Here is a 22725-nt window from a genome sequence, read left to right as displayed (position 1 = left end):
GTAAACCCTGCTGCTGCCCTGTGGCCTCCCTGTATTGTTGGAGTGGAGGGAGGGACGGGACGGGGGTTGATAAGGGTCTGTTATGTGTGGTGATTTGCCTTCTTTTATGTGGCGTAGATGGGCCCAGAGAAGCGTGGTTGCCTAACCTAGTGGGAACTTACCCTGACTTCACATACCCACTCAGGGAGTTGCTTTGGGTTCCCCTGTCTTAGTGGAGGTCCTGTTGAAATCCTGGGTTTATTATGCATAGAGGTAGACAGACACATGCTCTCCCTCACACTCTTATAAGCTCTCATAAAATGGCATTGTAGGCTGTAGGTGGACACACGCGCGTGTGTTCTGTATATCAGGCGTGTGTGTGCCAGTCAGGCATTCATTCAGTCAGATATTCAGTCACATCCTGAGAGTTGAGGTGGGTGTGTTCTGCCCATGCAGGCAGGAGTGTGCTGTCAGATACCAATGACGAAACAATAGACTGACTGTGTCAACACTGTCCATTGTGCTCTAGCCACTACCTCATACCTTTTAGGGTTGCTCATCAGCATGTGGCTTTGTGTTCCCAAGTGTGTATATATGTGTGTGTGTGAGACTCAAATCATTTATCGTATCATACAACCACTTCTGTAGGACATCGATACAGTGTCTAGCCAACATGATTCACATTGATTTACATTGATTCATTCATTTTTTTAGGGAACCGTTACCAACCTAAGAGCGCAAGAGCAACTCTCAACATTGACCACAAGTTATATAGCAGATCAGAAACAAAACATTACTTAGGGCCTAACCGAGGATTATCCTACCCAGCAAACTGGGAACGTTCCCAGTACATTAGCTAAGATTCTCAGTTCTCGTTAAGTTTTTTTATATATAACATTAGGATGATAGCAAATTATTGTAATATTTTTTTATGGTTTAAATTAAATATATTTGGAATGTTCTCCTAACATTTACTAAAATGTTGTGCACATCTGTAACAACCACATTCCCCAAACTTTTTCATTAGGTTTCCAGGCAATGTAATAACCCAATGTACGAGTAAAGTTTTTCAGCAAACCAAAATTGGTTCTGTGGAAGTTCCCAGAACATTCGTTAGGTTTCGTCACATTCTCATAATACAGATACTGCCCAGTCATGCTTATAATTATACAATGTTTGTATCAAATATTTTGTTTTTGCGTTATTAGAACATATGCCGCGAGCTAACGAATGTTCTGGGAAATTTTACATAACCAATTTTGGTTTGCTGGGTAGCCTACACCCTCAGCAGAAGAATACACAGGGCTGAGAGCTCCATAGAGAGAGGGAGACAGAGAGAGCGGGAGAGTGGAGACACAGGCACAGTCACAAGCACGTACACACACACACACACAAATCCTGCTGGAGTGAAATCCGGTTATTCCTCATAGCAGCCAGTCTCTGCATTGCTGACATACTTAGTGTGGCACGGAGGGGGCCGTGCTCTTAGTGTAGAGACTTGTTGTTTTCCACACAAAGGCTGTGTCTCCCAAGTGGCACGCTATTCCCTATATAGTGCACTACTTTTGACCAAAGCCCTATGGGCCCTACTCTACATAGGGAATTGGGTGGCATTTGGGACACAGTCAAAGTACAGTAAGGAATGAAGGATTAACCCTTTCCTTCCCTGCCACCGGACAGAGTTGTGGGCTAACCCAGAAGAGAGGGTAAGAGACAAACAAAAGAGGGCAGAGACAGAGAACGAGAGAGGCAAAGGAGTGAGAGAGAGTGGGAGAGGAAGAGAGCGAGTGAGTAGTGTTGTGATTGATTCAGATGGATTGCTTCCTCTGCTCTCCCACTGTGCCTTTTTCTTTCCTCAAAACAACCCACTGTTAGATGTGGGTGTAGGCCTGCTTCATTTGCAGTATACAGTTCCTTCAGAAAGTATTCACATCCCTTGACTTTTTCCAATTTTTGTTGCGTTAACAACCTGAATTTCAAATGGATTAAATTGCAATGTTGTGTCACTGGCCGACCCACAATACCCCATAATGTCAAAGTGGAATTATTTTAATACATTTTTTAAACAAATTAATTAAGAATGAAAAACTGAAATGACTTGAGTCAATAAGTGTTCAACCTCTTTGTTATGGCAAGAATAAAAAAGTTCAGGAGTAAAAATTTGCTTAACATGTCACATAATAACACGGACTCTGTGTGCAATAATAGTGTTTAACCTTTCTAGGGCAGGCTCGACAATATTCCGCTGAAAAGGCAGCGCGCGAAATTCAAAAATATTTTTTTGAAATATGTAACTTTCACACATTAACAAGTCCAATACAGCAAATGAAAGATACATATCTTGTTAATCTATCCATCGTGTCCGATTTCAAAAACGCTTTACAGCGAAAGCTGATTGTTAGGTCAGAGTCAAGTCACAAAAACACACACAGCCATTTTCCAGCCAAAGATAGGAGTCACAAAAAGCAGAAATATAGATCAAATTAATCGCTAATCTTTGATGATCTTCATCAGATGACACTCATAGGACAGACATCATGTTACACAATACATGTATGTTTTGTTCTGTAATGTGCATACTTATATCCATAACGGTTTACATTGGCGCGTTACCTGCAGTAATGTTATGATTTCAAAACATCCGGTGATTTTGCAGAAATACTCATAATAAACATTGATAAAAGATGCAAATGTTATTCACAGAATTAAAGATAGACTTATCCTCTATGCAACCGCTGTGTCAGATTTTAAAAAAACTTTGCGGAAAAAGCATAATCTGAGAACGGCGCTCAGAACCCAAAACAGCCAGAGGAATATCCACCATTTTGGCGTCAACAGAAGCTAGAAAAAACACTATAAATATTCACTTACCTTTGATGATCTTCATCAGAAGGCACTCCCAGCAATCCCAGTTCGACAATAAATGACTGATTTGTTCCATAAAGTTCCATAAAGCCCATCATTTAGCGACTTGTTGTTAGCATGTTCAGCCCAGTAATCCATCTTCAAGAGGCGCGAGCACTTCCTCCAGACAAAAACTCGAAAAGTTCCGTTACAGTCTGTAGAAACAAGTCAAATGATGTATGCAATCAATCTTTAGGATGTTTTTAACATAAATCATCAATAAGGTTCCAACCAGAGAATTTCATTGTCTGAAGAAAAGCATTGGAACGAGTGCAAACTCTGTCGGGAGCGCGCATCATGAGACCGAGTCTCTCTGCCAGCCCCTCACTCAAAGAGCTATTATGAGCCCCTCCTTTATAGTAGAATCCTCAAACCAGTTTCTAAAGACGGAGACATCTAGTGGAAGCCCTAGGAAGTGCATTCTCATTCATATCTCACTAGGATTTCAGTAGGCACTGTTTTGAAAATCGATTTCTCACTTCCTGTTTGGATTTCTTCTCAGGTTTTTGCCTGCCATATGAGTTATGTTATACTCACAGACATCATTCAAACAGTTTTAGAAACTTCAGAGTGTTTTCTATCCAATATTAATAATAATATGCATATATTAGCATCTGGGACAGAGCAGAAGGCAGTTCAGTCTGGGCATGCTTATTCATCCAAAAGTGAAAATGCTGCCCCCTATCCCAAAAAGGTTAATATGATTTTTTAACGACTACCCCATCTCCAATTATATGTAAGGTCCCTCAGTCGAGCAGTGAATTTCAAAGAGAAGGAGAAGAAAACAGGATGGATCAAGAACATTGTAGTTACTCCACAATACTAACCTAAATGACAGAGTGAAAAGAAAGAAGCCTGTACAAAATAAAAAAATTTCCAAAACATTGATCACAGTAAAACTGCAAATAATTTGCCAGAGAAATTAACCTTATGTCCCGAATAGAAAGCGCTGTTTTTCGGACAACCCCAACACATCACTGAGTACCACTCTTCATAATTTCAAGCATGGTGGGGGCTGCGTCGTTTAATTTTTTTGTGAATTTTTACACCCTTTTTCTCCCCAATTTCGTGGTATCCAATTGTTTTTTAGTAGCTACTATCAATGTCTCGTCACTACAACTCCCGTACGGGCTCCTGAGAGATGAAGGTTGAAAGTCATGCGCCCTCCGATACACAACCCAACCAAGCCGCACTGCTTCTTAACACAGCGCGCATCCAACCCGGAAGCCAGCCGCACCAATGGTCGGAGGAAACACCGTGCCCCTGGCAACCTTGGTTAGCGCGCACTGCGCCCGGCCCGCCACAGGAGTCGTTGGTGCGCGATGAGACAAGGTTATCCCGACCGGCCAACCCCTCCCTAACCCGGACGATGCTAGGCCAATTGTGCGTCGCCCCATGGACCTCCCGGTCGCGGCCGGTTACGACAGAGCCTGGGCGCGAACCCAGAGTCTCTGGTGGCACAGCTGGCACTGCAGTACAGCACCCTTAACCACTGCGCCACTCGGGAGGCCGGGCTGCATCATGTTATGGTATGCTTGCCATCGGCCAGGATTAAGGAGCTTTTTTAGGATAAAAAGAAACGGAGTAGAGCTAAGCACAGGCAAAATCCTAGAGGGAAACCTGATTCAGTCTGCTTTTCAACAGATACTGGGACACAAATTCACCTTTCAGCAATAACCCAAGGTCGTTTACCAAGATGACATTGAATGTTCCTGACTGGCCTAGTTACAGTTTTGACAAATCGGCTTGAGAATCTATGTCAAGACTTGAAATGGCTGTCTGGTAATGATCAACAACCAACTTGACAGAGCTTGAATAATTTTTCAAATAATAATATTGTACAATCCAGGTGTGCAAAGCTCTTAGAGACTTACTCAGTAAGACTCACAGCTGGAATCGCTGCCAAAGGTGATTCTAACATGTATTGACTCAGTGGTGTAAATACTTATGTAAATGAGATATTTCTGTATGGATTTTTAATCAAAATGGAGACAAATTGAGTGTGTTGTATTTTAGAGAGTCTGACTGGTGTCTGATGTGCTAACCTTTTGTGACTGGGGGGCAGTATTTTCATTTTTGGAAAAATAACGTTCCCGTAGTAAACGGGATATTTTGTCAGGACATGATGCTAGAATATGCATATACTTGACAGCTTAGGATAGAAAACACTCTAAAGTTTCCAAAACTGTAAAAATATTGTCTGTGAGTATAACAGAACTGATATTGCAGGCGAAAGCCTGAGACAAATCCAATCCGGAAGTGACTCATCTTTTGAAAGCTCTGCATTCCAATGCGTCCCTATTGAGCAGTGAATGGGCTATCAACCAGATTACTTTTTCTCTGTATTCCCCAAGGTGTCTACAGCATTGTGACGTAGTTTTACGCATTTATGTTGAAGAATACCCGTAAGCGGCTACATTGCGCAAGTGGTCACCTGATGGCTCTCAGAGTGATTCTCGCGTAAAATACAGAGGTAGCCATTATTCCAATCGGTCCTACTGAAAAGCCAATTGTCCCGGTGGATATATTATCGAATAGATATTTGAAAAACACCTTGAGGATTGATTATAAACAACGTTTGCCATGTTTCTGTCGATATTATGGAGTTAATTTGGAATAGTCTTTCGGCATTTTCGTGACTGCAATTTCCGGGCGATTTCTCAGCCAAACGTGATGAACAAACGGAGCTATTTCGCCTACAAAAATAATATTTTGGGGAAAAAAGAACATTGGCTATCTAACTGGGAGTCTCGTGAGTGAAAACATCCGAAGCTCATCAAAGGTAAACTATTTAATTTGGTAATTTCGATTTAATTTCTTGCTTTTCTGATTTCCGTGACCAAGTTACCTGCTGCTAGCTGGACAAAATGCTATGCTAGGCTATCGATAAACTTACACAAATGCTTGTCTAGCTTTGGCTGTAAAGCATATTTTGAAAATCTGAGATGAAAGGGTGATTAACAAAAGGCTAAGCTGTGTCTCAATATATTTCACTTGTGATTTTCATGAATAGGAATATTTTCTAGGAATATTTATGTCCGTTGCGTTATGCTAATTAGTGTCAGTCGATGATTATGCTCCCGGACCCGGGATGGGGAGTTACGAGAGGTTTTAAAGGAATAGGAACATTGTGTAAAACACACAGTGAAATGCCATTGTTGTTTGTGTCGATTTTCTTTGGATAGGATTGACCTGATGAAAACGTCAACCATGAAAAAATGTAAAGGTAACTGCCAAAATAAAGGAACACAACATGTCTTAAAAGGATGTTGGGCCACCACGAACCACCAGAACAGCTTCAATACACCGTGGCATGGATTCTACAAGTGTCTGGAACTCTATTAGAGGGATGTGACACCATTCTTCAAGAAACACAAGAAATTCTATCATTAGATGTTTTGTTGATGGTGCTGGAAAACGCAGTCTCGGGTGCCGTTCCAGAATCTACTTAAGTGTTCAATTGTGTTGAGATCTGGTGACTGAGACGGCCATGGCATAGGGTTTATATCTTTTTTATGCCACTCGCACCCTGTGGATGAGGGCATTTTCATCATGTGGTGGCATAGCCATGGTAGCCAAAATAATGGTCAAAATAATAGCCTTCACAGCATTTTTATACATGAGCCTACGCATGATGGGATATTCATTGCTTGATTAACTCAGGAACTACGCCTGTGTGGAACTACATGCTTTCAATATACTTTGTATCCCTCATTTATTCAAGTGTTTCATTACTTTGGCAGTTACCTGTATATCTGAATCAGTGTTCTGGCATGCTGTAGCTGTATGACACAAAAAGAGGCTACAAATAAAGTATTATCATCATCATCATTTGTTTATGGGAGTAGATCTCATTGATGACATTCTCCTCTCTCTAGAGAGTACACAGCTAGAGGACCCCCGGGCGGAGTGGAGGAAGGAGCAGGAGAGGATGTTGAAGGAGTACCTGACAGTAGCCCAGGATGCCCTGGTCACCCAGAAAGAGTTGTACCAGGTGAAATGGATGAGTGAATGCATGGATGGATATATGGACGGATTGATGGGTAAATAAAATAATGACTGAATGGGTGGGTGGAAGGATGGATGAATGAATTAACAACTATGATGAGTGAATGGATGAACAAAGGACCTCATGAATGAATGAACGAACAAGACTTATTTCCGTTGTGATCTTCGATACCAGGTCAAAGAGCAGCGGCTGGCCTTGGCCCTGGATCAGTACACACGCCTCAACGACGCATACAAGGACAAGTCCAGCTCACGCACCAGCCGTGAGTAGTGAACCTGACCCGAACCTAGTTCTAAACCCATTGTCACACACAAGTGCGTCTGTCCTTCACACACTAACGGTCCAGGCGGCTCTCTCTCCTCCAGTGTTCTCGGGGTCTTCGTCCAGCACTAAGTATGACCCTGACATCCTCAAGGCTGAGATCTCCACCACCAAAGTCAGGGTAAGATGCATGTCTCTCTTTCTCTCTCTTGCTTGCACTCACACCTCTTCCTAACTAGTGTCTTCTTATTTATTTTTTGTTTTGTTGTATTTTACCCCCTTTTTCTCCACAATTTCGGAGGTGAAGGTTGAGTCATGCGTCCCCCAAAACATTACCCACCAAACCTTGCTTCTTAACCAGGAAGCTAGCTCCACCAATGTGTCGGAGGAAACACCGTTCAACTGAAGTCAGCCTGCAGGCGCCCGGCCCGCCACAAGGAGTTGCTAGAGCGAGATGAGCCAAGTAAAGCCCCCCCCGGCCAAACCCTTCTCTAACCCGGACGACACTGGGCCAATTGTGCGTCGCCCTATTGGACTCCCAATCATATGACACAGCCTGGGATCGAACCCGGGTCTGTAGTGATGCAGTGCCTTAGATCGCTGCGCTACTCGGGAGGGCAACGAGTGTCTTCTTGACTGTCTGCGTTTATGTCGTTCTCAATCTTCGTTCTTTTTCTACCTCTTTCTCGTACTCTCTCTCTCTTTCTCGCTTTCTTTCTCTCAATTCAAAGGGGCTTTATTGGCATGGGAAACGTATGTTTACATTGCCAAAGCAAGTGAAATAAACAAGAATAAACAAGAACAAAACACACCTCTCTTCTCAATGAAAGTGCATTCCTCTGTGTCTCTGTTAATGTGTGTCTGTACTCTGGTTTTAACATTTGTATTTTTCCGCTACTGTAGGTGAATAAGCTGAAGAGAGAGCTCTCCCAGATGAAACAGGAGCTCATCTACAAAGAACAAGGCTTTGAAACCTTGCAGCAGTAAGTCCCCTTTTCACATTGATTACACCTGTCTGTCACACAACTGCCTATTAAACACACGCACACATAGAGCTGTGTATTGTCTGTTGCTCTGTGAATGTTGTGATTTTACAACTTTAGTGTTATGTGTCTGTTGGACTTGGTAGTGCCTGGGGGTGATCGTAGAACAGGTTGATTACATTACTCTGGTGCAGGAGCACTAAACTACAAAAATTGCCATGAATCATATTCCACATAATAATTCACTATTCCTGTTGCTATAGGGTTATTTTCCTGCTGTAGCAAACTGGCTCAAATTAAGATCCGACATCTGTAGGAACCTCTACAGTCTACTAATGGGAATTCATGTTTGTAGGGAGAGAGATAATGACCATGAGATAGGAGGTAAAGAGAGAGGGGGGAGAGAGAGGGAGAGAATGAAGGGGGGAAGGAGGGTTGATAGAAGGAGAGACAGAATGAAAGAGGAAGAAGGAGAATGAGGGATTGGGAGAAGTAGGGGTTATGTTGCTCACATGGCACGCTCTGGATTAAGCCCTGTCCAAAGCAGCCACTTTTTATTACAATAACTGAAACAATGAAGCATTGTCGTTCACCCTCCACACACACTCCATCCGCTCAGGAGGCACAGACAATAAAGGAAAAGAGTGAAAAGGGGGCAGGAACACACACACACACACACACACACACAAACTGCACGTTAGGAAGGTCAGAAATCATGCATGGCAGCTTAACTAAGGCTGCTTGTTATGTCATTTTCTCATACTACGCTATTAGACAAACACTCAACACACATCGCTCAACAAAGAGCTAGCTCGTGTGTAAGTGAAAATGCGTGTAGACATACGTATATATCTGAACTTTAACACCCATATAGACATCGATGTGTTCACATTCAAATTGATCTATCCAGAATCCAGATCATTGGAGATTCTGATATTTGTGAACAAAACTTGTCTTTCTTTGGACTCAGTGTGTTCTTCTCTCTTAAAAAAATAAATGTGTGTGTGCGCTTTCTTCTGCAGGATCGACCAAAAGCTGTGTGGCGAGCAGAGTGGATACCGTCTGAAGGAGGCCAAGGCCATCGTGACGGAGCTCAAGTCTCTCCGCAGGGCCATCAGCTCTGGAGAGAAGGAGAAACAGGACCTCATGCAGGTACGTGTGTGTGTGGGAAATATTTTGGTCTGTGTGTGGGTTCCTATATCTGCTTTTTGAGAGCTCCTGGCAAGGTCATGTTCATTAGGAACCCAACAGAAGGAAACAGACTGAAACAGGAAGGGACAGGCTGAACTTATCCGATTTAGAAATGCTAATTTTCGTTTTTCCGTTTTGGTGTGGTGTGCATTTCAACCCTGAATTTCCCTCTAGACCCACCCCACCCCTAGAGTCTAGACCCACCCCATGTTCTCCTCTCTCCCATAGTCTCTGGCTAAGCTAAAGGAGAGGTTCCACACGGAACATAACATGGGCCGTTCGGAACCAGACCTCCGGAACCCAGTGGGCTCCAGACAGACGCTAGAAGCCGGCTCCCAGACAGACGTCTCTGGAGAGGTGAGCACCACCTCTCATTCTCTCCTCTCTTTCACTCTCACTTTCTCTCCCCTTATTCTCTCCAACACTCTATCTTGCTCCCACTCTCACTCAACAATTTGTGCCTTCCCTCCCTCCCCTCTCTCTCTCTTGCTTTCTCTCCTCTCTCCCTCTCTCTCGCTTTCTCTCCTCTCTCTCTCTTTCTCGCTTTCTCTCCTCTCTCTCTCTCTCTCTCTCTCTCTCTCTCTCCTCGCTCTCTCCCCCCTTCTCTCCCATGTCCCTTCTTTGTCTTAATAAAATGCCTGTGTGTTTCTGAGAGGAATGTCTCCGCCCCCCTTCTGTGGGCCTTCCCTAGTGGGACTGGATTCCTCTGTACACACACACACACACACACACACACACACACACACACACACACACACACACACACACACACACACACACACACTGGATTCCTCTGGTTCCTCGGAGCAGATGATAGCTGCTAGGGGCCCGGCCGGGCAGACTGGGCTCAGGGTTAGAGGTAGAGAGGCAAAGCTGCTTACTACACTGGGTCTTTTCTCCCTCCCTACACACACACACACACACAGAGCGAGACATTCACCGATGGAATGCTAAATGGAGGGAGGGCAGAATGAGGGATGGAGAGGTGGAGGTCTCTCTAATGATATTAAACCCAGTCACTTGAACTTCAAGCAGGTACATGTGATGTTTTTGTTCTCTCTGTCTCTCTCTCTCGCTCGTTCTCCCTCCATTTCTCAGGCTGGTTTGAGGAGCAGATCATCCTTGGCTGAGAAGGTTAGACTTAGTCTCCAATATGAAGAGGCCAAAAGAAGGTAATCTCTCTCTCCATCTCTCTGTTTATTTTACTGCAGACATTCCTTATGTGAATATGCATATCACCTGACCACAGAACTGCAACAGTAAACTCAACTCAATAGAGATGGATAGAGGGCGCACTTGACCGAAATCCTGAAAGCACTTTAACATGGGCCTTAGATCACTTTTAACGTGGGCCTTAGATCACTTTTAACGTGGGCCTTAGATCACTTTAGCATGGGCCTTAGATCGCTTTAGCATGGGCCTTAGATCACTTTTAACGTGGGCCTTAGATCACTTTTAACGTGGGCCTTAGATCACTTTAGCATGGGCCTTAGATCGCTTTAGCATGGGCCTTAGATCACTTTTAACATGGGCCTTAGATCACGATAACATGGGCCTTAGATCACGTTAGCATGGGCCTTAGATCACGTTAGCATGGGCCTTAGATTACTTTAGCATGGGCCTGAGATCACTTTAGCATGGGCCTGAGATCACTTTAGCATGGGCCTGAGATCACTTTAACATGGGCCGTAGATCACGATAACATGGGCCTTAGATCACGTTAGCATGGGCCTTAGATTACTTTAGCATGGGCCTGAGATCACTTTAGCATGGGCCTTAGATCACTTTAACATGGGCCTTAGATTACTTTAGCATGGGCCTGAGATCACTTTAGCATGGGCCTTAGATCGCTTTAGCATGGGCCTTAGATCACTTTAACATGGGCCTTAGATGACTTTAACATGGGCTTTAGATGACTTTAACATGGGCCTTAGATCGCTTTAACATATGGGCCTTAGATCGCTTTAACATGGGCCTGAGATCACTTTAACATGGGTCTCAGATCACTTCATCATGGGCCTTAAGTCCCATCCGATCTGACTTCAGATCAGAGCAATTAAGGGTCCATGTCCAGCCATTAAATGGTTATGCATTATCAGTCACAGGCGGTGACCTGGACGGCTGTCAGTTTCACACATTAGCGATGTGATCTGGGACCACCGTGGGCAGTTTTAGGCTCAGTGAATAAAAGGCAGGTAAACCCCTCCCCTTATGGACGGTAATCCCCGACATTTGGGCTTTGAAACGTTTTCTAATCCGCCGGTATAGAACAGGTGTTTCTACAGAGAGCCGGCGGTAGAGTGTGGCAGCGTGACAACTCCCCTGTCACCCCTCCTCCTTTCGTAGATTTGGGCTTGCTGCTGGCTTTAGACCCCTGAGAGTGTGTGCCAGAAGAAAGGAGTTCAAGACAAGCATTTTCACTGTATTCCCTTATGAGCCCATGTGTATTTATATAAGGGTTAAAATAGACTACATGGCCAAAAGTATGTGGACACATGCTCGTCAAAAAATCATGGGCATTAATATGGAGTTGGTCCCCCCCCCCCCCCCCCGTTGCTGCTATAACGGCCTCCACTCTTCTGGGAAGGCTTTCCACTAGATGTTGGAACATTGCTGTGGGGATTTGCTTCCATTCAGCCACAAGAGCATTAGTGAGGTCGGGCACTGATGTTGGGCGATTAGGCCTGGCTCGCAGTCGACGATCCTATTCATCCCAAAGGTGTTCGATGGGGTTGAGGTCAGGGCTCTGTGCAGGCCAGTCAAGTTGTCTATGGAGATCGCATGGCTGTGTGCTCGATTTTATACACCTGTCAGCACCGGGAGTGGCTGAAATAGCCGAATGCACTAATTTGAAGGCGTGTCCACATACTTTTGGTGTATATAGCATCCCTACCCTCTGTTTCTCTCCTTCCTCCCACAGTATGGCCAACGTGCAGGTGGAGCTGGCCAAGCTGGAGAGCGAGGCGTGGCCGGGGGCGGTGGACGTGGAGCGGGAACGTCTCCTCCTGGTCTCGGAGAAGGAGGAGCTCCTCAAGGAGCTGCAGTTCGTATCGCCACGGCGACGCACCCCGCAGGACCTCCAACGTCTGGAGGCCCAGAGGCTGCAGCTGGAGCAGGACCTACAGGCCGTCAGGAACACCCCCAGCCACGCCCTGGCCCAGAGGTGAGACCCACAATCCCCGGCACCTTCCCTTTAAAAACCTGGTGGTTGCCTCGCAGCTAGTCGTAGCCGTGCAGTTCCAGAAGTTTAGACAGAGGGAAGTCTAAAAAGTCCCCCGGACGTAGGCGATACATGAGGCCGTGTGTATGTAGTGTTTATGTGTGAGTGCCCCATGTGTTCCTCATTGACATCCATCAGATAACAAACTAATTGATTTGCCCGCCCACGCGGTTACGGCCTTTTGTTTTTCTAATGAACGACGTAAACATTGTGGGTAAACAGTGTAAGGTGCCTTTAATTACCGTTCATTAGCATACCAATTGTTACTCACCCACACACTGAACACACACACACTGTGTGGTAATTGTCTTGTTTTGGAAGCAGACTGTGCCGCTGCAACATCGCGTCACATTAGAAGGCAGAGCGACTGCCGTAATTGGAAACATGGCGCGTGTATGGGTTGTAATTGTAATTACATATTGTCACACACACACACACACTGACTACATTTGAAGAAGCCTATAATTGTGTCTTGAGCTAATTAGGCTCTGTGTAATTGCGCGATAAATGAAGACAGTAATTAAGGTTAGTGTTCTTGAAGCTTAGTTAGCAGAATAGAGGAGATTCCTACCAGAGGGAAGGGGGCATGTTGTCTATTTAGTATTTATTAGACCAAGAAGTCTCATTGAGGTCAGAAGACCACTTTCCCAAAGGAGACCGAGATGTGTTCTGTTCCAGACATAGATATGTGTTCTGTCCCAGACAGGGATATGTGTCTGTCCCAGACATAGATATGTGTTCTGTCCCAGACATGGATATGTGTTCTGTCCCAGACACGGATATGTGTTCTGTTCCAGACACGGATATGTGTTTTGTCCCAGACACGGATATGTGTTCTGTCCCAGACACGGATATGTGTTCTGTCCCAGACACGGATATGTGTTTTGTCCCAGACACGGATATGTGTTCTGTTCCAGACACGGATATGTGTTTTGTCCCAGACACGGATATGTGTTCTGTCCCAGACACGGATATGTGTTCTGTCCCAGACACGGATATGTGTTCTGTCCCAGACACGGATTCTGTACCAGACACAGATATGTACCAGACACAGATATGTACCAGACACGTTAAACCAGTAATTTAATTATTTTACCTTTATTTAACTAGGCAAGTCAGTTATTAAGAACAAATTCCTATTTTCAATGACGGCCGAGGAACAGTGGGTTAACTACCTGTTCAGGTGCAGAATGACAGATTTGTACCTTTTCAGCTCGGGGGTTTGAACTTGCAACCTTCCGGTTACTAGTCCACCGCTCTAACCACTAGGCTACCCTGCCACCCCAGTAATGATTTGTCTCTCTAGGTTGAAGGTGCAGGAGAGGAGACGAGTCCTGGTGCAGAGACTGGAGGAATCAACCAGACTGACCACACTGCTCCACTCTCAGCTCAAGAGGTGTGTGTGTGTGTGTGTGTGTGTGTGTGTGTGTGTGTGTGTGTGTGTGTGTGTGTGTGTGTGTGTGTGTGTGTGTGTGTGTGTGTGTGTGTGTGTGTGTGTGTGTGTGTGTGTGTGTGTGTGTGTGTGTGTGCCGTTTCACACTTGTATCCCCATACTCAAATACACTCTTGCTCTAAGGCTGCAGTTACTAAGGCAGCCATATTCTGATCTTTTTTTCACTAATTGGGTTTTGACAAATTATATCAGTTCTGAAAAAGATCTGATTTCAAAAGATCTGATGTGATTGGTCCAAAGACCATTTAGTGGGGAAAAATATCAGAATTGGGCTTCCTGTCTAAACTCAGCCGAAGTGTTCCTCCAATAAACATACATACAGCTACAGTAAATAAAATGTTGCTTTTTGAGGTGCTTGTTCATGGTCCGTGTGGCTGTGTGTTTCATGTGTGTTCTCTCTCTCTCCTTTACAGTTTGTCGGCCAGTACCCTGTCCGTCTCATCAGGCAGCAGCCTGGGTTCTCTGGCCTCCAGCCGTGGCTCCCTCAACACATCCTCCTCCCGCGGCTCCCTCAACTCCCTCTCCTCCGGAGACCTCTACTACACCCCCGCAGAACCCCCCTCTCCCCTGGACCTGGACTACCAGTGTAAACTGGACCTGCTCCTCCAGGAGCCCTTGACCCCCTCTGGGATAACCTACAGGCGGGGAGACCCCCCAGGAACTATCACCACCATCCACGAACACGAGGTGGAGAACCCACACCCACACAACACGTCGCTTCACACACACGCCGTCGGAACCGGTACCACCGACCTGGTCCCATTAGCGCCGCTGGTTGCGGTGTCCTCGAAGCCGGCCGAGCCGTCCAAGTCGGTGACGTCGCTTTCCTCGAGGTCGTCGTTGTCTTCTCTCTCGCCGCCGGGTTCGCCGCTGGTGCTGGAGGGGTCGGTGCGTTCCCGTCGGCGGGCCCACAGGACTTTGGGGACGGCGACGTCGGTCTGGTGGTGTCGGACTTTGGCGGTCTCAGCCTGGGATTCTACGACGGCCAGGGGATGGGGATGTTTGAGCCGGAGACGGGGGAGAGGGACAGAGGAGGGGAGGGGGGGAGGGAAGGGAGAGGGGCACTGGCTACCCTCAGAGAGAGTATTACAGGTGAGACGTTTGCTCTGTTCAAATTCTTCCTTTCTTTTTTTTGTGAACAATGTTTTTTTATTGGGTCACAAGGGCAATACAATCATACAAATAAACTAATAAACTTTCCCCACCCTTTTTGTTTATTTTTTAACTTTTTTTACAATTCCAAACATACCCCTGGTGGACCCACCCAATCCACAACCTTGGACAACCCATTATATATATATATAGAAAAACAAGTTATTAAAATTAACAACCTGTACTACATTAGAATGTTCTTGAGTCATTTGCTAATACAACACTGTCAAGTAAACATTTGACATCACACACCTACATCATATCCAACAGTTTAGAGATTTCTGAGGTGGCCACTTTCCGTGTTTCCAGAGAGCGAAGACTGGCTTTATTCATACGGGAAATTCTTCCTTTCTTTCTTCCTCCCTCCATTGGAATTTACCACTGATTAGAAATGCCTTGCGCTGCATGGCGCAACGCTGCCACCTAGCAGCTCAAAATGGAGCTGCACTGAAACAGCACACATTCCCATCGCCAGTCCTCCGGTTCCCCGAACACCACACATTTGATTTGTATCCCCTTACAAATACTCTGCATTCAACTCAGGGGCTTGATGATTAGTTGACAAGTTGAATCAGGTGGGCTTGTCCAGAATTACAGCTAAACGGTGTACTGGTGGAGGGACTGGAGGAGTGGAGTTAGGAAACGCTGAACGCTGAAATGCTGAGTTTATAGGCTCCCATCACCTCTATGGCTTAGATATACGAAAACACTTCCTTTTTTTCCTTTAAAAAAAATTGAATGAATGAACCGATGCTCATTGTCAACGCTTTTCTCGAGGACTTTGCAAGCAGAGCTGCAGCCACCCGCGCATATCAACTCTGGTGTCTTTCTCCATGTCTTCGTCTGTGTTGTTGTCAGACGTGGACCTCCAGAGGCCGGGGGAGGACAGGCCCACCTGTGTGTCAGCAGCCGTGTCAGACGAGTCCGTGGCCGGGGACAGTGGGGTGTACGAGGCCTCTAATGTCAAACGGTGGGTCACACTCACTTCCAGCTCTTTTCATTATTTCCATCGATCGCACTCGCTCTCTCTTCAGCACTCTCCATCTCTCCCTTCGCCTGCCTTTCATTTTCAACCTCTGCCCCCCTCGTCCTCAACCTCTTCCCCACCTCTCCTCCCTCTCTCCTTTATCTTGAGGTACTGCTGTTCCCAATAGTGTTGGTCCACTCTAAGGGTCATGATGGATCTTTTAACCTCCTATTCCTCTCCTCTTTCTCCATTTAACTGAATGCCTGCGATGTTTGGTGCAAGATGTGATAAGAAAATCACAAGACCTCAATTAAAACACCAATCTGAAGGCTCCTCAACTCACCACACACACACACACACACACACACACACACACACACACACACACACACACACACACACACACACACACACACACACACACACACACACACACACACACACACACACACAATTCGCTTTGTCTCTTTTGTATCACACAGTTGGAGAGAAAGCTAAGTCTGATCTTTAATGACTGAATGTAAGGAACCCTGTCTGTTTGTCAAACGAGAAAGATGTTTGAGATGCAGACACAGAGTTCTGTTGCCCAGTTGTGTCTCCCTAATTAGAGTACATGGGCTCTGTTGCCCAGTTGTCTCCCTAATTAGAGTGCATGGGCTCTGTTGCCCAGTTTGGCTGTTCGTGATTAGAATGGCCTCATTGATGTCTGTTTTTCCACACTAAAAATGCCCCTATGGTCAAACTCTTTCATCTCTTGCCCCCTAAAGGGGTGCTTTGATGCTGATCCCTTCAACCAGTGTGGTGTGGACTGTCTCTCTCAGCTAGCTTTTTCCCTCCTTCCCTCGCTCCCCTTTTCTCTCTTCCTCTCTGTCACTTGCTCTCTGTCTCTGCTTGCTCTTTTTTTTCATACCCTCTTCTCCTCCTGTCCTCCCTTGCTCTCCCCTTGATTTGATTTAATTAGACGATGAGCCAAGGACACCTTTTCCACTCTCTCTCTCGCTCTCTCCTCTGCTCCCTCTTGTCTCTCTCCTCTCCTCTGCTCCCTCCTGTCTCTCTCCTCTCCTCTGCTCCCTCCTGTCTCTCTCCTCTCCTCTGCTCCCTCCTGTCTCTCTCCTCTGCTCCCTCCTGTCTCTCTCCTCTCCTCTGCTCCCTCCTGTCTCTCTCCTGTCTCCTCTTCTCTTCTCTGCTCCCCCCTGTCTCCTCTGCTCCCTCCTCTCCTCTGCTCCCCCTTGTCTCTCTCCTCTCCTCTGCTCCCTCCTCTGCTCCCTCTTGTGTCTCTCCTCTGCTCTCTCCTGTTTCTCTCCTGTCTCTCTCCTCTGCTCCTCTCTGCTCCCTCCTGTCTCTCCAATGTGCTTCCTCTCCTCTGCTTCCTCTTGTCTCTCTCCTCTGCTCCTTCCTGTTTCTCTCCTCTGCGCCTTCCTGTTTCTCCTGTCTCTCTCCTCTGCTCCCTCCTGTCTCTCCTGTGTCCTTCCTGTCTCCTTCCTCTACTTTGCTCCCTCTGGTCTCTCTCCTCCGCTCCCTCCTGTCCTTCCTGTGTCCTTCCTCTCCTCTGCTCCCTCCTGTCTCTCTCCTCTGCTCCTTCCTGTCTCTCTCCTCTGCTCCCTCCTGTCTCCCTCCTCTGCTCCCTCCTGTCTCTCCTGTGTCCTTCCTGTCTTCTTCCTCTCCTTTGCTCCCTCTTGTCTCTCTCCTCTGCTCCCTCCTGTCTCTCTCCTGTGTCCTTCCTGTGTCCTTCCTCTCTTCTGCTCCCTCTTGTCCCGCTCCTCTCCTCTGCTCCCTGCTGTCGGTCTCCTCTGCTCCCTTCTGTCTCTCCTGTGTCCTTCCTCTCCTCTGCTCCCCCCTGTCTCTCTCCTCTCCTTTGCTCCCTCTTGTCTCTCTCCTCTGCTCCCTCTTGTGTCTCTCCTCTGCTCTCTCCTGTTTCTTTCCTGTCTCTCTCCTGTGTCCTTCCTGTGTGCTTCCTCTCCTCTGCTTCCTCTTGCTTCCTCTTGTCTCTCTCCTCTGCTCCTTCCTGTTTCTCTCCTCTGCTCCCTCCTGTCTGTCTCCTCTGCTCCCTCCTGTCTCCCTCCTCTGCTCCCTCCTGTCTCTCCTGTGTCCTTCCTCTCCTCTGCTCCCCCCTGTCTCTCTCCTCTCCTTTGCTCCCTCTTGTCTCTCTCCTCTGCTCCTTCTTGTGTCTCTCCTCTGCTCTCTCCTGTTTCTTTCCTGTCTCTCTCCTGTGTCCTTCCTGTGTGCTTCCTCTCCTCTGCTTCCTCTTGCTTCCTCTTGTCTCTCTCCTCTGCTCCCTCCTGTCTCTCTCCTCTGCTCCCTCCTGTCCTTCCTATGTCCTTCCTCTCCTTTGCTGCCTCTTGTCTCTCTCCTCTGCTCCCTCCTGTCTCTCCTGTGTCCTTCCTGTGTCCTTCCTCTCCTTTGCTGCCTCTTGTCTCTCTCCTCTGCTCCCTCCTGTCTCTCTCCTCTGCTCCCTCCTGTCTCTCTCCTCTGCTCCCTCCTGTCTCTCTCCTCTGCTCCCTCCTGTCTCTCTCATCTGCTCCCTCCTGTCTCTCCTGTGTCCTTCCTCTCCTTTGCTCCCTCTTGTCTCTCTCCTCTGCTCCCTCCTGTCTCTCCTGTGTACTTCCTCTCCTCTGCTCCCTCCTGTCTCTCTCCTCTGCTCCCTCCTGTCTCTCTCCTCTCCTCTGCTCCACCTCCGTTCTCTGTTTTATATTCCAGACGTTATTTTTTTGGTAATAATGAAAAAACTGCTGTGTATGTCAGTAGGTCAATGGAGTCTGATGAACCAGTGGTGTATCTGGAGGATGAGCCTGTCCTTCCTGAGTCTGCCCAGGTCCAGATAGGCCTGAAGTAAGAATACAAACACACACACACATACATTAAGCTACGCAATGTCTAGAACTCCATCCTACCCTGCTGTCGGACAAATGAAAGATAGTGTTGTTGTTTACAGATATGATGCTGCCAACTCCAGTTTTGTCATGGTGATCATGCAGCTGCAAAACCCTGCTGCCCTGTCAGTCCCCTCCACTACCAGAGTGTGAGTATTCACCCATTCATTCGTACATGTGTGTGTACTAACTAGACTCTGTCAGTGTTGAGTTGACACAGACAGCATCGCAGCGTGTTACAGACCACGCGGACTTTGAGAGTGCCGCTGTGCTCAGCCTGTCAGTGTTGAGTTGACACAGACAGCATCGCAGCGTGTTACAGACCACGCGGACTTTGAGAGTGCCGCTGTGCTCAGCCTGTCAGTGTTGAGTTGACACAGACAGCATCGCAGCGTGTTACAGACCACGCGGACTTTGAGAGTGCCGCTGTGCTCAGCCTGTCAGTGTTGAGTTGACACAGACAGCATCGCAGCGTGTTACAGACCACGCGGACTTTGAGAGTGCCGCTGTGCTCAGCCTGTCAGTGTTGAGTTGACACAGACAGCATCGCAGCGTGTTACAGACCACGCGGACTTTGAGAGTGCCGCTGTGCTCAGCCTGTCAGTGTTGAGTTGACTTGGCACCTGGAGGCGTTAGAGCTGCTCTGGGTACGTGTGTCAATGTTGAATCTAGAGAGCTCAATACTGAGCTGGCTTTATTTATTTTATTTCAACTTTATTTAACTAGGCAAGTCAGTTAAGAACAAATTCTTATTTACAATGACGGCCTACCAAAAGGCAAAAGGCCTCCTGCGGGGACGGGGGCCTGAGATAAAAAATAAATAACATAAACAAGAGAAGACAACACAACATGACTGATGTGATGTCCTCTCACAAACACACACACACACACACACTCTGTCTCTCTCGCTCTCAGAGAAGTATGAGACTGACTGAGACGAGGATAGGAGGGACAGCCTCACACACACCTCTGTGTGAAACACAAACGCTCTCTATCACACACACACACACCTCTCTGAGAAACACAAACGCTCTCTCACACACACACACACACACACCTCTGAGAAACACAAACGCTCTCTCACACACACACACACATACACACACACACACACCTCTGAGAAACACAAACGCTCTCTCTCACACACACACACCTCTGAGAAACACAAACGCTCTCTCTCACACACACACACACACCTCTGAGAAACACAAACGCTCTCTCACACACACACACCTCTCTGTGAAACACAAACTCTCTTTCTCACACACACTTCTGTGAAACACAAACTCTCTCTCACACACACACACACCTTTCTGTGAAACACAAACTCTCTCTCTCACACACCTCTCTGTGAAACACAAACGCTCTCTCACACACACACACACACACACACACACACACACACACACACACACACACACATTTACATTTAAGTCATTTAGCAGACGCTCTTATCCAGAGCGACTTACAAATTGGTGAATTCACCTTCTGACATCCAGTGGAACAGCCACTTTACAATAGTGCATCTAAATCATTTAAGGGGGGGTGAGAAGGATTACTTATCCTTATCCTATCCTAGGTATTCCTTGAAGAGGTGGGGATCAGGTGTCTCCGGAAGGTTGTGATTGACTCCGCTGTCCTGGCGTCGTGAGGGAGTTTGTTCCACCATTGGGGGGCCAGAGCAGCGAACAGTTTTGACTGGGCTGAGCGGGAACTGTACTTCCTCAGTGGTAGGGAGGCGAGCAGGCCAGAGGTGGATGAACGCAGTGCCCTTGTTTGGGTGTAGGGCCTGATCAGAGCCTGATCAGAGCCTGGAGGTACGGTGCCGTTCCCCTCACAGCTCCGTAGGCAAGCACCATGGTCTTGTAGCGGATGCGAGCTTCAACTGGAAGCCAGTGGAGAGAGCGGAGGAGTGGGGTGACGTGAGAGAACTTGGGAAGGTTGAACACCAGACGGGCTGCGGCGTTCTGGATGAGTTGTAGGGGTTTAATGGCACAGGCAGGGAGCCCAGCCAACAGCGAGTTGCAGTAATCCAGACGGGAGATGACAAGTGCCTGGATTAGGACCTGCGCCGCTTCCTGTGTGAGGCAGGGTCGTACTCTGCGGATGTTGTAGAGCATGAACCTACAGGAACGGGCCACCGCCATGATGTTGGTTGAGAACGACAGGGTGTTGTCCATGATCACGCCAAGGTTCTTAGCGCTCTGGGAGGAGGACACAATGGAGTTGTCGACCGTGATGGCGAGATCATGGAACGGGCAGTCCTTCCCCGGGAGGAAGAGCACCTCCGTCTTGCCGAGGTTCAGCTTGAGGTGGTGATCCGTCATCCACACTGATATGTCTGCCAGACATGCAGAGATGCGATTCGCCACCTGGTCATCAGAAGGGGGAAAGGAGAAGATTAATTGTGTGTCGTCTGCATAGCAATGATAGGAGAGACCATGTGAGGTTATGACAGAGCCAAGTGACTTGGTGTATAGCGAGAATAGGAGAGGGCCTAGAACAGAGCCCTGGGGGACACCAGTGGTGAGAGCGCGTGGCGAGGAGACAGATTCTCGCCACGCCACCTGGTAGGAGCGACCTGTCAGGTAGGACGCAATCCAAGCGTGGGCCGCACCGGAGATGCCCAACTCGGAGAGGGTGGAGAGGAGGATCTGATGGTTCACAGTATCGAAGGCAGCCGATAGGTCTAGAAGGATGAGAGCAGAGGAGAGAGAGTTAGCTTTAGCAGTGCGGAGCGCCTCCGTGATACAGAGAAGAGCAGTCTCAGTTGAATGACTAGTCTTGAAACCTGACTGATTTGGATCAAGAAGGTCATTCTGAGAGAGATAGCGGGAGAGCTGGCCAAGGACGGCACGTTCAAGAGTTTTGGAGAGAAAAGAAAGAAGGGATACTGGTCTGTAGTTGTTGACATCGGAGGGATCGAGTGTAGGTTTTTTCAGAAGGGGTGCAACTCTCGCTCTCTTGAAGACGGAAAGGACGTAGCCAGCGGTCAGGGATGAGTTGATGAGCGAGGTGAGGTAAGGGAGAAGGTCTCCGGAAATGGTCTGGAGAAGAGAGGAGGGGATAGGGTCAAGCGGGCAGGTTGTTGGGCGGCCGGCCGTCACAAGAAGCGAGATTTCATCTGGAGAGAGAGGGGAAAAAGAGGTCAGAGCACAGGGTAGGGCAGTGTGAGCAGAACCAGCGGTGCCGTTTGACTTAGCAAACGAGGATCGGATGTCGTCGACCTTCTTTTCAAAATGGTTGACGAAGTCATCTGCAGAGAGGGAGGAGGGGGAGGGGGAGGAGAAGGTGGCAAAGAGCTTCCTAGGGTTAGAGGCAGATGCTTGGAATTTAGAGTGGTAGAAAGTGGCTTTAGCAGCAGAGACAAAGGAGGAAAATGTAGAGAGGAGGGAGTGAAAGGATGCCAGGTCCGCAGGGAGGCGAGTTTTCCTCCATTTCCGCTCGGCTGCCCGGAGCTCTGTTCTGTGAGCTCGCAATGAGTCGTCGAGCCACGGAGCGGGAGGGGAGGACCGAGCCGGCCTGGAGGATAGGGGACATAGAGAGTCAAAGGATGCAGAAAGGGAAGAGAGGAGGGTTGAGGAGGCAGAATCGGGAGATAGGTTGGAGACGGTATGAGCAGAGGGAAGAGATGATAGGATGGAAGAGGAGAGAGTAGCGGGGGAGAGAGAGCGAAGGTTGGGACGGCGCGATACCATCCGAGTAGGGGCAGTGTTGGAAGTGTTGGATGAGAGCG

General features: G+C 47.5%; 1 protein-coding gene across 1 annotated transcript in view; it reads left to right on the top strand.

Moving 5' to 3' along the window:
- LOC135506973 (protein WWC2-like) overlaps positions 1 to 22725 on the top strand; it is a 54152-nt gene that overhangs the window by 17664 nt on the left and 13763 nt on the right. The window contains 14 exon segments of the mRNA XM_064926414.1: positions 6762 to 6877; positions 7067 to 7154; positions 7258 to 7334; positions 8057 to 8136; positions 9159 to 9288; positions 9556 to 9684; positions 10426 to 10499; positions 12248 to 12490; positions 13854 to 13943; positions 14414 to 14883; positions 14886 to 15092; positions 16011 to 16122; positions 18865 to 18948; positions 19052 to 19138. Of these exon segments, the coding sequence (XP_064782486.1) occupies positions 6762 to 6877; positions 7067 to 7154; positions 7258 to 7334; positions 8057 to 8136; positions 9159 to 9288; positions 9556 to 9684; positions 10426 to 10499; positions 12248 to 12490; positions 13854 to 13943; positions 14414 to 14883; positions 14886 to 15092; positions 16011 to 16122; positions 18865 to 18948; positions 19052 to 19138 (1987 nt within the window).

This window comes from Oncorhynchus masou, chromosome 20, assembly GCF_036934945.1.
Source record: "Oncorhynchus masou masou isolate Uvic2021 chromosome 20, UVic_Omas_1.1, whole genome shotgun sequence".
NCBI classification, from domain to species: domain Eukaryota; kingdom Metazoa; phylum Chordata; class Actinopteri; order Salmoniformes; family Salmonidae; genus Oncorhynchus; species Oncorhynchus masou.
The sequence above is the reverse complement of the archived record's forward strand: the minus strand, read 5'-3'. Positions and strand labels throughout refer to the sequence as shown.